The sequence below is a fragment of the Aulonocara stuartgranti genome (assembly GCF_965226115.1).
Source record: "Aulonocara stuartgranti genome assembly, chromosome: 23".
Classification (NCBI taxonomy): Eukaryota; Metazoa; Chordata; class Actinopteri; order Cichliformes; family Cichlidae; genus Aulonocara; species Aulonocara stuartgranti.
The window spans coordinates 6,149,178-6,162,203 of record NC_138958.1 but is presented as its reverse complement, the minus strand read 5'-3'; the positions used below and the strand labels follow the sequence as shown (position 1 = coordinate 6,162,203).

Sequence of the window (13,026 nt, the reverse complement as noted above, 5' to 3'; positions counted from 1 at the left end):
TAAGAAATGGGTACTTCATCATGCTCAGAATAATGCACTTCAGCAATGTGTGTGATGTGGGCAAATGTGTGTATTGTGTTGACAATACACACAACACTTATAAGAAACATATAAGGTTATAAGGTTTTTTGTCAATTTTGGACCAATAAATTATTAGGTTGACCATGCAAATTTTAATGAACTGTTAATACAACTGTACACAGCTATAAAGTTTTAGCTGAATTAATTTAAAGCTTTTAAAGCTGTCTTCTTAACAGAGAATGACAGAACGGATGCACACAGATACTACCAAAAACTTAAACTCCTTGGCGCAGGTAAAAAGGATAAATCAGGAATGCCTTGAAGGAATTTCTTGAAATTTAGCACAAACTTTTGTTTGTAATGTAACACTGCCTGATTAGATTTTGGTATGCAAAGGTAAAAGTGTATGTACTGCCTAAGACAACTGGAAAAGTTCAGGCTGTCACAGGTACTCTTGCTCAGGTTCTACCTCACCATTCATCACAACAGCTTTCACCACTTTATTGTTTGGCTCCTGAGCTTTGCTGTAAGTGTAGAAATACAGTAAACTGGGTGATGGGCAGTATAAATACTTGGTTGCCAGTTACTCCATTTAACAGATGTAAACTCTTCCCGGAAAAAGAGGGCAAGGGAAAGGTCATCAGAAAGTTGGAGCTCTGACAACACCTTCATCCTTTTTCTCCCCCAGGACATAACCATCATAGAGCACAATATTTAAACAGTTTCCATGTGTTGTTAAAACATTTATGCAATATCATCTAGGCTAAATACCTGCAGTCCAGCCACTTTTATTCTCTTTGTTTCACTTAGACTCTAGGGTAAATTATTCTGTTTAGTTTATTTTGTCATAGTGTGAATATATTTTGCTTTTAACTCTTCTCTTTGTTGCTCTTTTGTTTTTAACTATGAAATAAGGTCTAGGCAAATGCAGCTGAAAGATCAGCGTCAGCATCACTTCACATAACACGCTTTTAGCCTTTAGTCATGCACTGACTACTCATGCATTGTCATTCGTATATGTTTGTGTTCTATCAGAATCACCTTTATTAATCTAGCATAACCTTTAAATAACCTTTTTATTACAATCAAACAAAGGTATCACTTCATATGAGCCTGGACAGACATGGACATAAATTCCAACCTGACTGGCTGGCAGTGGCATATCAACCATGATGTCACACCACTTTCATTTCAGCAGATCTATCAGACTACTTCCCCACGGACAGTTATTCTATAAAAGCATGTTTCATTTAAGATGTGAAATGGAGTACATGCTCTTCTTCCTCCTGCAGGTCACTCTTTCATTTTGGTATCAGTCTGTCCATCCTGTGATATTGAACAACGGAGCTGGAAGAGATCCAGTTGTTTCCAGCAAACACACATTGCCACAGCCTTCCTGGTAAAACTGCCTTCCTCTTATTCCCAACAATAGAGGTTGGTGGGAAGCAAAGGGCGATGTGTATGCGTGTGTGTGTACATTTGTTTGTATTCAAATTCACTCTTCTTTTCTTTTCTTTTCTTTTCTTTTCTTTTCTTTTCTTTTCTTTTCTTTTCTTTTCTTTTCTTTTGGAAAGATACTGGCAGGGTGGTGCTCTTTTCTTTCTGTCAAGTATTCTTGTTCTCTCTTGTGTTAGCGAGGTGGTGGTTGATGATACAGTATGTGAAAGCAAAATAAAACCTTCATGATGCATTCTAGTTCTTTACAGTACTTTGGCTCATCTCTGAAGGTGTTTCCACTTAAGACAGTTACTCATTCCTCAGCTGATTCACTGTCCAGTAACAAAAACTGCAAAGTCTCAGTTTCTGCCATAATACTCTGAGCAAATGCTGACTGATGTGTGCATCATTAATAAAAATCTGCTCTATGTCAAAGTTCAAAATGAACTGTAGTTTCTCAGAGTTTATTTGCACACAAACATAGCAGGATTTTATTTTATTTTTTTAGCGTTTGGCTCACCCTAGTGGAATTTTTCTGACAATGCTTTCTTTGACGTGAGCTGGATTATAAAGTTCGAGACCTCAAAAGCCCAAGCCGTTGTGCAAAAACACATAAAACCGGGCCACGGCACACAGGCATAGTGAGGATTTGGCTCTGTTGAGAAATTCTGATAATTAGTAGAAAAAGAACTGCGGAAACATTTCCTGTCTACAGTCTTGACTGTATGTCACAGATTAACGGTCTGCAGCAATCCTTCTTTTGACAGGACTATAGGAATGCTACGGCTCCTTTCTTCCTTTCTTTCTTTCTTTCTTTCTTTCTTTGAAAATTTGCAACTCGTTGAAAGCAAATGATTTACTTAAATAGAGCTCGGTGTATGCAGTCCTGTTTCAGCAGAAACGTGAATGTCACTCCCTATCAAATCAAATGCGCAGAAGATACAAACCTTACAATTAGGGTCTATTTTCTTGTGGGAAGTTTGCGCAAGTTCTCAAATGCTATTTGATGTGCAGACATTTTCATAACTTTAGAGTGTAAAGGGTTCATTAATTGAAATCAAATTTTGATTTAGCTTTTGTTCAAGTCAAGTCAATTCAATTCAATTCAATTCAATTCAATTTTATTTATATAGCACCAAATCACAACAACTGTCGCCTCAAGGCGCTTTATATCGTATCAGTTCAACACTGTTGTATTGTATGTCTGAGTATAGAGAAGGCATATTTCATATAACTAAGCATTAAATGCCTCACATAATCAGTATACGTAAGCTGAAAACGTTGCATGGCCTAATATGGAATGTAGGCCTATTATCTAATACGACTTATGTAAATCTCTGACAAAACCAAATTGCCCAACTTTCCCCCCAAAAGCTTCTTTGTTACCACTCATTCTTTCCCCAGTAAATGCCATGTCTGCCTCGGGCCAGCAGTAATTTGATTAATTCACCAAACGTAGCCAGACGGTAAGACTCTGCTCTCCTTCTTTTTCATTTATTTCACTGTTAAGGTTTCATTTTAAATGATACTTTGTGGAACTCATTCATCTAATTTTGCTTAATACCATTTAATTTCAGTTTTCAAGTTAATAATGTGCTGATGTTATTAATATTGGCTCAGTCGACTATTTAAATTTGTTTTTATTGCTGGATGAGAATGCTATTCACTTATAATTGCATTATATTTTCATCCTTAGTGTGAATCCTGCAGGGAGGGCGCTGAACAGCTGTTGAAGAGATGGAGATTTTTGTCTTTCTATTCTCATTTTCCGCCCTTGGCATCCTCTATGCCATGAACACCATCTCTGAGCTTCAAGAGTAAGTTATTAAATGTACTGATTTCTTATCACCTTAATACATACAGTCTTTCCCATGAAATCATTGTAACACGTTATATATTATTCACTCACAACACATGCATTTTTTTAAACTATGAGAATAATTGTTAATATACAGTAATGTTAGAAATCCTTCCAGTATCACTGGGTGACAGCTGGTATACTTTTCTACCACTAGAGGACTCTGTAAGCTTAAAACTCAAACTGCATTAGTACTGGTGACTGTGATATACAGTATGTATAACAAGCTGAGGAATCCTTGACCATATTCAACCCCGTACATTCTATGACATCAGTTTAAAGAGTGTATATGCTAGTTGTGCAAACTCTTTAAAGCTAACATTTCTTGAAGGGAAAGGAGAAACTAAAAGGGAGCAAATAGAAGGCAGAGTTTGTGGGCATAATGATATGACTGATATGATGATGGGGTAATTGCTTTTCTAAGCTCTAAGGAATCACGTTCTCATTCAAGGCGTATCTCTTGTGCCTGTTTATTAGGATACTGTCTTTATAAGATTGTCAGCAGCTGATGGATAAACATTATAATGCTTTAGCCTGAATAAACAAAGATGGTGATAATATGCATGTTTTAGTCTTCCCTCACCCACAAAGCATTTCAGCAGAATTTTTTATTCTTCCTATGTGAATATGTCTCCACACAGACATTTATTTATTTATTTGCCCATGTGGACACTGACAGTCAATATGGACTGCACAGAAGAGTTTGATAAATTACTCTTGACATACAATATGCCTTGTGCTCTTCCACTCCACAAACAAACGGTATTGTGTGCATAAATCTTCCTGTACTGTTGAATTGGAGGGGTAGCTAGGGAGCATGCCTTTGCTCTCATAGCATTTGTTTTCCTTCTGTGAGCACACACTGTGAGTTTTGTGAGGATGCAATGTTGTTTACTAGGAGATACCTTGAGCACATTAATCTTTTCCAGTGTAAGGCGGAGGTACCTTTGACCAGTAAACATGGAGGGCAATGCTGAACTAACATGGCCTTAGCTTGCTGCATCCCACACCTCTGCCTATGATTGATTAAAGTTTGTAAAGATGTGCTTTTAGCTACTACACCAAGAGAGATGGGATATAGCAGATGAATACTGACTGTGGGAAAGTACGTACGTACGTACGTATATATATATATATATATATATATATATATATATATATATATATATATATATATATATATATATATATATATATATATATATCAAAGATAGCTTGCTATCTAAAAGTATCAGCAGTGAGATTGTGTTAAAAAAATGGATATTTTCTTATGACACATTGACATTTCTCTGTTTCCACAGGCCTTATGTGATTCTGGAGATTGGTGTTTCTGTGCTGGTGATTGTGTTTCTGTTCTACTTCCTCATCACTCGTGGAAACGCACCTAAAGACTTCTTATTCTTTGGTAATCAACGCAAATATGTGCATTTCTCAACTTACTTGCGTTGCATTTCCAAATACACTATGGAATTCTAATGACTGCTATGCATTGTTCCAACTCCCACAAAAGGATTTACAGAAGCGTGAAAACATGAATTGTATTCAGTGTGATTTCACCTGATATGTTGAAAGCAGCTTAGACTGATTAGGCTCAGAGCAAAGTTTTACCAGGCTTTTCTAAAGCGTGACTGACCCAAACGCTCCCTGCAGACTGACAACCCTCACAGCTCTTGCACTTACTTAACCTTTCAGCTATTCTTTTAAAACGGAGTTTTTGATTGCTTCTTAAGAAAAAAGGTCACAGCTATTTCGTAATACAGGACACGGTCGTTGCTCCTGTATAGTAGAATCTGGATTGCCCTACTGACTCAGTCTGAATAATTTGAGGACCTTTGTAGTCACTTTGGTCATATAACAATAGCAGCTTGTGCACTTTTCATGCAAGTTTAAAGAATTCTAAAATATTTTGTGCTGTAATGTGAATTAGTGTGACCGGTCAAACTGAGCTTCCTCTCTACCCCAGGGTTCCCCCCTCAAATTGATCCCTGCAGCAGATGCTAGGGGCTAGGCTATTTGGGTGGAAATTTTAAACTATTGGCTGTGGGTGCTCAAGGCAGTGCTGGTATTGTCTATAAGAGCCAAAACATTAAATGAAAAGAAGTGGCAGGCTTTTCTCATTGCTAGAGGGCCACAATCTCTCTGCTATATCACCTCTTAGATCTCAGAGATAATCCTAGTGGAGCTCCTCAGGATTACATGAGGGAGACAATATGTGAAACAGTGGTTTCTGTATAAAAACACAGATTCTGCAGTGGCCAGGTGGTAGATCATTGTAATGGCTTTCACAGGTGTTCTCTTTTAATTGACTTAAACTGCAGACGTGTATTTTTTTCTATATATCAATGATTATACCCACTTTATCCTGTACAGGGGGCTGTAACCTGCACATATTAGTACTGGGCAACATGAAAGTTTGTAACTGTGATCCAGATAGTCAGCTAACTTACAATGAAACAATAAAATAAAGTAGAAAACCAACAAAAAACCCAATAAACTTGAGGCTGTTCATAGATGTATGAGAACCTGGAGAATAACCACACAAACACAGAGAAAATTTGGAAAATCCACACAGAAAGGCTCTAGTTGATCAGCAGACTCAAACCCACAAGCTTCTTGCTGTTGTGCAAAAGTACTAACACTTGCAACAGTGCACAATGCATAAATGGAAGTAGCAATCTAATCAGCAGTACAGTATGCACAAACAGCAGTTTGCAATGTATAGAAGTTGGCTGTTGTATTTTATAATAACTGCTATGCTGTGCTGTAGAATAGCAATCATTTATTCTGTCACAATAACTCTACCAGATGGTCTATCAAAAGTCATGCTGCTGCTCAGTGGCATTCACAATCACATCATTTCCAAGCCAATTAGATCACGCCTAAGATAAAATCTGGACATCTGGAAAGGGAGTTGCTGGTCAATTGTTTTATAATGAAACATACTGTATGCAAATGATACTGAATAGCACATTGCATTCTGTTATTTTAATGCTGCAATATGGGTCTAAAGCAACACTTCAGACTTTGTAATTTCTCAAAGAGAGCTTGAATAGAATGTAAACTGTAGTATTAATAATAGTTCATAACAACAGTGTTATTGTTACAGTTTATATTAATAGTAAGCCCTCCATGCCAATAATGTGTATGTGTGGCTTCATTCTTAAATATTATTTGCTAGACGAGACCTTTCAGTTCTCCTGGGTCCTTAACCTAAGGACAGAAGTCTGTTCACCATGGACTCGATTTAAGCATGCACAGTCTACCTCGTTGCTCAAGACTTAATTTTCTCCCCAAGCTGTTCCATTAATCAATCACCTGCCATTTGAAGGAAAACCTTTTAAACAAAAAAACAATGAAAAAGGCTCAGAAAATCTAGAAAGATTTGATGTCATGTTCTAATATACTTTAATTTATAGAGGAATTCAGGTGTCAGAATATGCAAAAAGAGTAACTTTTAATATTATAGTGCCTTCAAAGCGAGCAAAGCTGCTTAACCTTCCGAGTTTTTCAAGGTTCTAAAGATATTGTACACTACCAATTATCACCTACACACAGGCACAGAGCTGAAATTACAGGGCTTCTGGTATGAAGCACACAGGTTAGCCTTTTAAATATCCATTAAATCATTTTTTCCCCCACAGTTTTTGCTGAGTTTTCTTTCACATGTATCATTGACCTGACAAGTGCTCTGGAATATGATGGCATTATTTCTGGCTTTATGGAGTTTTACCAGAAGACGGTAGGTTTTATTCTTATTCTTATTATTCTTATTTATTAACATTTAAAATTCTGAAATTCTAAAAAAAAAAAAAAACCCAACAAACACCGATCAAAGCACAAATAACCATGTTAAGCAAACATGATAATAATGCTGTGAGGCATGTGTACAACTTCTGTGTTTCAGGGAGAGCCCTATCTTGGAACGTCGTATGGCATCATGATGTGTTACTGGGATGGAATAGCACACTTTATCATGTACCTGATGATGATCAGCAGAATAACAGACAGGTGGGTGATGCTAAAATCACATCACATAATGTCTGCATTAAATGACAATAGAGAGATCTACAGGGTAGGGTCCCTTTCAAAATGCGAAAACACACACAGGATGGTATGAAAACTGTCTGTGTATACAGTCTAAAAGCAGTAGGAATGCATTTCAGTGCAAAGATAAACTTTTCTTTTACAGCATATGTCAAGCTTCAGGCTTATCTTTTTCCTGTATTTGAGCTTTTCTAAAGAAATAGTAACTGAGCAAATGATGTGTTTCACTTTAGAAATTCATGGGTGGATTTATCACATAAATCCCAGACAACGGCTCGAGAAAAAAAAGATTAAAAAAAAAGAAAACAAAAAAAGAAAGCCTCCTCTTGAGTGAGTTAGTCATAAAGTGCAGCCAGTGAGTTCAAGAGTTCAGGGGGAGCACAGCCTTGGGGATGGCGCTATCATGGATATTAAATCCTCTTTTAAACAATATCAGACTTTTGTCACTTTAGAAAGTGAGCTAGGCATTGTGTTATCTGTAGGATGGATATGAGAAGTTCTCAAATATCATTTATTTAAACTTACCCAGCCTTGAAATTTAACATATAACTTTCCATCTCATTTGATCTCTTTGGTCTTTTTTTCTGTATTTTTCTGTTTCTCTCACAGGAAAGCCTACCGCACTCTGGGCCTGTTCTGGGCTGGCTCTTTGTGTGCCAACATGAGTGTGTTTATTGTCGGGATAGTGGCAGGTGAGCCGCATCTTCAATCCGCTTTCTGTCTGTCCCACGATGACAAGCTTTAATCAGGCAAACATCTGCCCTGCCTTGTACCATCAGTGTCACAGTTCAGCCTGCCAACTAAACACACATGCCCCGTGTCTCGCCTGCCATCACAACCTCACAGAACAAAGCAGCAAACAGACTTAAAGCATCTGTTGTTGGCATTTCAAACTGCATACATAAGCGTCAGAAGCCCAGACTTGTCTGGAGGCAACGTGATGTTCGCTCTGTTCGCTGCACATCTCTCTTTTGCCTCGAGTATCACAATTGAGGTTTTAATAGAAAGCTTAATTGCTCATTTACATTAAGATGTTTACAGGCGGTGTTTGTATAGTTAAGTGCATGCTGACAATAAGTGTCTATCTTTCTCTTTGTGGCAGGTAAATATGGGTCAGAGATACATCCAGCCTTCTGGCTCAATTTTCTCTTTCTTTTGATGCCTGTTTTGGGAGCAATCGTTCTATTCACTCGGGCAAAAGATAGACCGCTTATTGGTGGATACAATGTAAGTACAGAACATGAATAATTAGACATTTATATGATTGTGGAGGGCTTTAGAGGTGCATTGTTGCTCAGGTGAATGTGATCCAAACAATGAAAAATCTGTGCGACTATTAGTGTAGTTAGAGTGGTGTGCTTGCTGAATCTGTTAGTTTTTTAAAAACAACAATTAAATCTCAGATTCTTGCTTTTTCTATCATATTATGTAGTATTTTGTTCCAGTTGAGTCTTAAAGGGCCTCAGTTCTGCAGATTTCCAGTTCCATGCCAATTTATCTCACCGGCACCGTTCCTTTAACTCAGCTTTCTGCTTCCATGCTATCCTCACAGTCAGAGTTGATAAAAAAACATAGATGAAGCTCAACATTTAGACACCTGAGCCATGATTGTTTGATTGCACATTTATTTATGCCAGGGGGAAGCTGTATTTGAGCTATAACTTGTTGTGGTCTTCATTTCAATTCAAGTTAGGCTGACTTAATTTAAAGCACCTGCAATCAATACTTTTCATAGTGAAGGAGAAGGAGGTGAATATATTTGTTTTGAGTCCTCTTCACATATCGACAAATTCTTAACATTCCACAGGCCCAGCATGCTCAGAGCCTGAAGCTGATCTGGCGTCCTTTGGACATCATTCTGCTGTTTCTCCTGATAGCTGCCATGGCCTTCACCATCCTGAGAGGCTTGGTTAGTATGTCATATATAAAATTTTAAAGAGATTTTAATGAAGGACTACAACTGTAGTTTTAAAAGAAAGTGAAAAAAGACAACAACTGATAAGAAGCATCATCTTATTAGAAAAGCTGGAGTTAAAATAATAGTATTTTTATAAGACATATAATATGTAGGTTATGAAGTGCTTGTCAGGTCACATCTAGTCATATGATCTTTCACCCTGGATTCAGTGTATCTCGTTTCTTTATTGGTCTTTTCTGTGACTGACTTAAAATAGCTCAGTAATCATACTCCTTAAGCCTGGCAATACAGCAACTACCTATGTAAATCCACATTAATTGACACTGATCACATTTCCTCCTTCACATAACCAAGAGTCCAGTTTATTTTATGCTAAAAGCTCTAAAAAAGCAGGCATATTAACATTTATAGAAGTCGACCAGCTCTTGTTATTACTGCGATGTCGATACTTCCAGGTCACTTCACTCAGTTGGGAAACTTTCTAAACAAAATTGACTGTTTGAATGCAGGCTGACTCCTGGGATATTCCCCATTTTATATTTTTTTGGACACTCCTGCTCAAGGTGCAGTCAAACAACTCTGACAGCTTCTTCACTCCTGGAAGACAGACAGACTTAAAAAGAGGGTAGACAAGAGAGTGGGAGATTTAGAGAGGGTGTGACACAGTGCAGGCAGAAACTCACGAACCCCTCAGTATACAGTGAATAAACATGTTTTCCAAAATGTCAAACAATTCCTTTAACCATGCTCAGTGTGTTATTCTGTTTAGTCACATTGACAAATCTTCTCTGGATGTTCATTTTGCTATTTTGACAAGGGAAGAGAATCGTTCAGATCTACGCATTGGTATTTTATGCTGTTCTCTTAAACTGAACTACACTGTAAGGTTTTTCTGTTGTTATGTTGTTTGCTCTCTGTAGGTGGCTCTGGACTCTCCACTTGAAGCCTGTTTCATATACCTGAAGCAGTATGAACCTTACCTGAAGGATCCTGTGGGCTACCCTAGAGTTATGGTGGGTGTTTTATTTTCTCACCACACTCAGCCTTTCTGCCTGCCGTTGCTGGAACACCTGAAAGCTCTTCTCCAGTCTATTTTAAATAACAAGCCACATAATGGACCTCTGCTTTCATGGATCTCACTATGAGCGTGCTGGAAGCTTGCCCTTATCTCCCCCACTCTTTCAACTCGCAGCTGATTACAAGGCCCTTTTTCATCATTACAGCAATAACGAGCGTGGGTTGAGAGGCCAGCGGATCTTTGTGTCTGTCTTTCATTTGGTTAAGATGGATAACACATTATTACTTTGACGGGCATTGGTCTGCTGTCTTTTTATTTTCTTCCTCTGACCCTGTGTAGCCGTGGGTTTTGTTGTGCTTTGTTTGGCATACATGGCTTTGTCAATAGGTTATCCAAGGACCTTGTCTGGACTGCAGTCCAGGCACAATTGAGAGTCAATGATCAGACAGATGAACCGCATGCTGAGAACTTGATAAGGTAATCCCTGCCCAAAGCCTCCCATCAGCATCTCGCTGGGCGGGAGGAAGATGCGTGTGCAGCATGTGGAAGTGCGTCTTGTTTAGCAATGTTTGCAGATCTGCGTTTGTGTGTGACTGCCAAGGCTTCATGGGCATGTGCAAAGAAATCAAATGAAGTTTGGCTTACCGGGCAATCCTGCTCAGTTTCTGAACTAACCGACCTCTTCATTTATTGATGATGATGAATGATATGCGACAGATTACTGTGGCTGCACTAAGAAGGCATTTCAACAAAAGACTGAAGGGCATATATGATTGGCTTTCAGGCCCCGAGCTCAACTCATTAGAATTCATCTGGACCTAAGACCGAGAATGAAAGGAAACCGTTCACTGGTATAATTTGAGGCTTTTATAAAGTGGGAAACAGGCTTTCATGCACCAAATATTTTAAGTTGAAGGTCAAGACTCTCTCTGTAACGACCCTTGTGTGGAAATGGTAATTTGTGCTGAGGGTGCAAATTTGTGTTAGAGAGCATGCATAGCTGAGAAGCAGCAAAACACTGCAGTGCTAAAGTTAATGATTTTAGTATTTTCTTTTGATTATTTTTGTCTCTTCATTTTAATTATTGAATTAATTGTACATTCATCCAATGTATGCAGTTCAACTGTGGGATAAAAGGTTAAATTAACCCCCAGGATATAACTGGAAGGGACAAAGCGGAGTATTTTAATTGTGATACCTGCCAATACTAATTCTCTTAGGTTTTATTTCGATTAGTGCTACTTTTCTGCAGCACATTAAAGGGCGCTCTGTGTTTGCATTTTGAGGCTTAAGCAGCCCTCTTCTGTATTCACTGTGAGTAGCTGAAGTGCGATGTGGGCCAGTGGAGACTGAGGATGTACTGTATTAATTGTCTGCTGGACTGTTGGTCAGGGCTCAACAACAACACTGACTGACAGTGATGGAAGAATCTTTCAGCTCTGTTGGGCACGTCCAACCATATCCTGAGCAATATATCCTGGAATATACAAGATATTATAGACAGAGACTACCTACTGTGAGAAAGATACATTTTTAGTATTGTGAGATATGATATGAAATCATATTATTAGACTAATGGTGCAAGCTTTTTTTTTTTTTAACCCTAGATGCTGCACCTGTTCTTTTATGCACTACCCTTGCTGGGTGCTTTTGTTTATGGTCTCCTCAAGCCTGGGTGCACATGGATGCCGGACTGGACCATCTTTCTTGCCGGAGCTATGATCCAGGTAACGCCACCAGAGGACAGACTGTAAATAAAGAAAATTACTATGAATACATAGTTTAAGCTACAGGTCTTTGAATACTGATGCAAGATTCACTGACAGTTTTCTGCATTGGAAGCTGCTGCAATAATTGCTGCCTCTGACCTATTACAGTTTTCCATCTGCCGTTTATGTTAAATAAGAAGCGGTCCAACACATGTCAGGGCAATTAACTCCATCTAGTGAGCTTTCATCTTTCTAAAAATGACCTGGACAAAATTTATCCTTTGAAGCATATTCTCTGTAACAAACAAGCTGGTGGTGCTTTCTCTCCATATTGCTCTGACAGAAAAATTGGAGCCATGAGAAGAGAAACTACTTGATTAAAGCCTTTTTGCACACTCTCTGTCTTCTAAGCCAACTTCCAGTTAGACATAAAGATGACATTTTCAGATGTCGTTTATCTTTTTTGTTAGTAGCTTTATCTTGTGTATTTTAATAGACTAATAACAGTGGAAAAATTTGTTTATAATTTTTGGAAAGAAATACTGAGGCATCAAGTTATCTGTCATCAGTGTGCAGAGAGAGTAAGAGACGAGTAAAAGCTGATATGTAAAGTAATGTCCTCCTATATGCAAACAGTTTGACCTCTTTCTTTCTCTTTCTCCTTTCAGTGCCAATGGTCCCACATCGGGGGATTCCTCCACCCTCGCACCACAGCGCCGTATCGCATTCCAAGTGATGCTTTCTGGTTGGTGCTGGCAGCTAACTTGGTCTATGCAGCCACTCCCGTCCTTGTGGCCCTGCGGGTCTACAGCAACCCCTATTTCTTCCTAAAAATTGCTCCCTTCCCTGGGCAAACGGGTTTACCAATCAGCGAAGAGAAAGACACCAAGTATAAACTGAAATGATCATTTTTAATTTTCTCTGACCTTTGGAGGTAATTACTTATCTGATGATTCATGAAGAACTGTTTTCTTTGAAAGACCATGTTTCAAAATGCCAAAATACAACTTATTTTGCTGAA

The 13,026-nt window shown here is 38.4% G+C and overlaps 1 protein-coding gene across 2 annotated transcripts; it reads left to right on the top strand.

The window, feature by feature from the left end:
- The first annotated feature begins 1,401 nt into the window (after nucleotides 1-1,401).
- tm6sf2b (transmembrane 6 superfamily member 2b) lies at nucleotides 1,402-13,026 on the top strand. Of its 2 annotated transcripts, XM_082523080.1 has the most exons (12): nucleotides 1,402-1,420; nucleotides 2,863-2,924; nucleotides 3,155-3,275; nucleotides 4,618-4,721; nucleotides 6,958-7,055; nucleotides 7,221-7,324; nucleotides 7,970-8,052; nucleotides 8,463-8,587; nucleotides 9,168-9,269; nucleotides 10,199-10,291; nucleotides 11,904-12,023; nucleotides 12,674-13,026. In XM_082523080.1, the coding sequence occupies exons 3-12, from the start codon at nucleotides 3,196-3,198 to the stop codon at nucleotides 12,908-12,910; spliced, it is 1,146 nt and encodes a 381-aa protein (XP_082379206.1). In that variant the 5' UTR covers nucleotides 1,402-1,420; nucleotides 2,863-2,924; nucleotides 3,155-3,195; the 3' UTR covers nucleotides 12,911-13,026. The 2 variants fall into 2 exon arrangements, with proteins under 2 accessions (XP_082379206.1, XP_082379205.1); XM_082523079.1 differs by lacking the exon at nucleotides 1,402-1,420 and having other exon boundaries at nucleotides 2,823-2,924.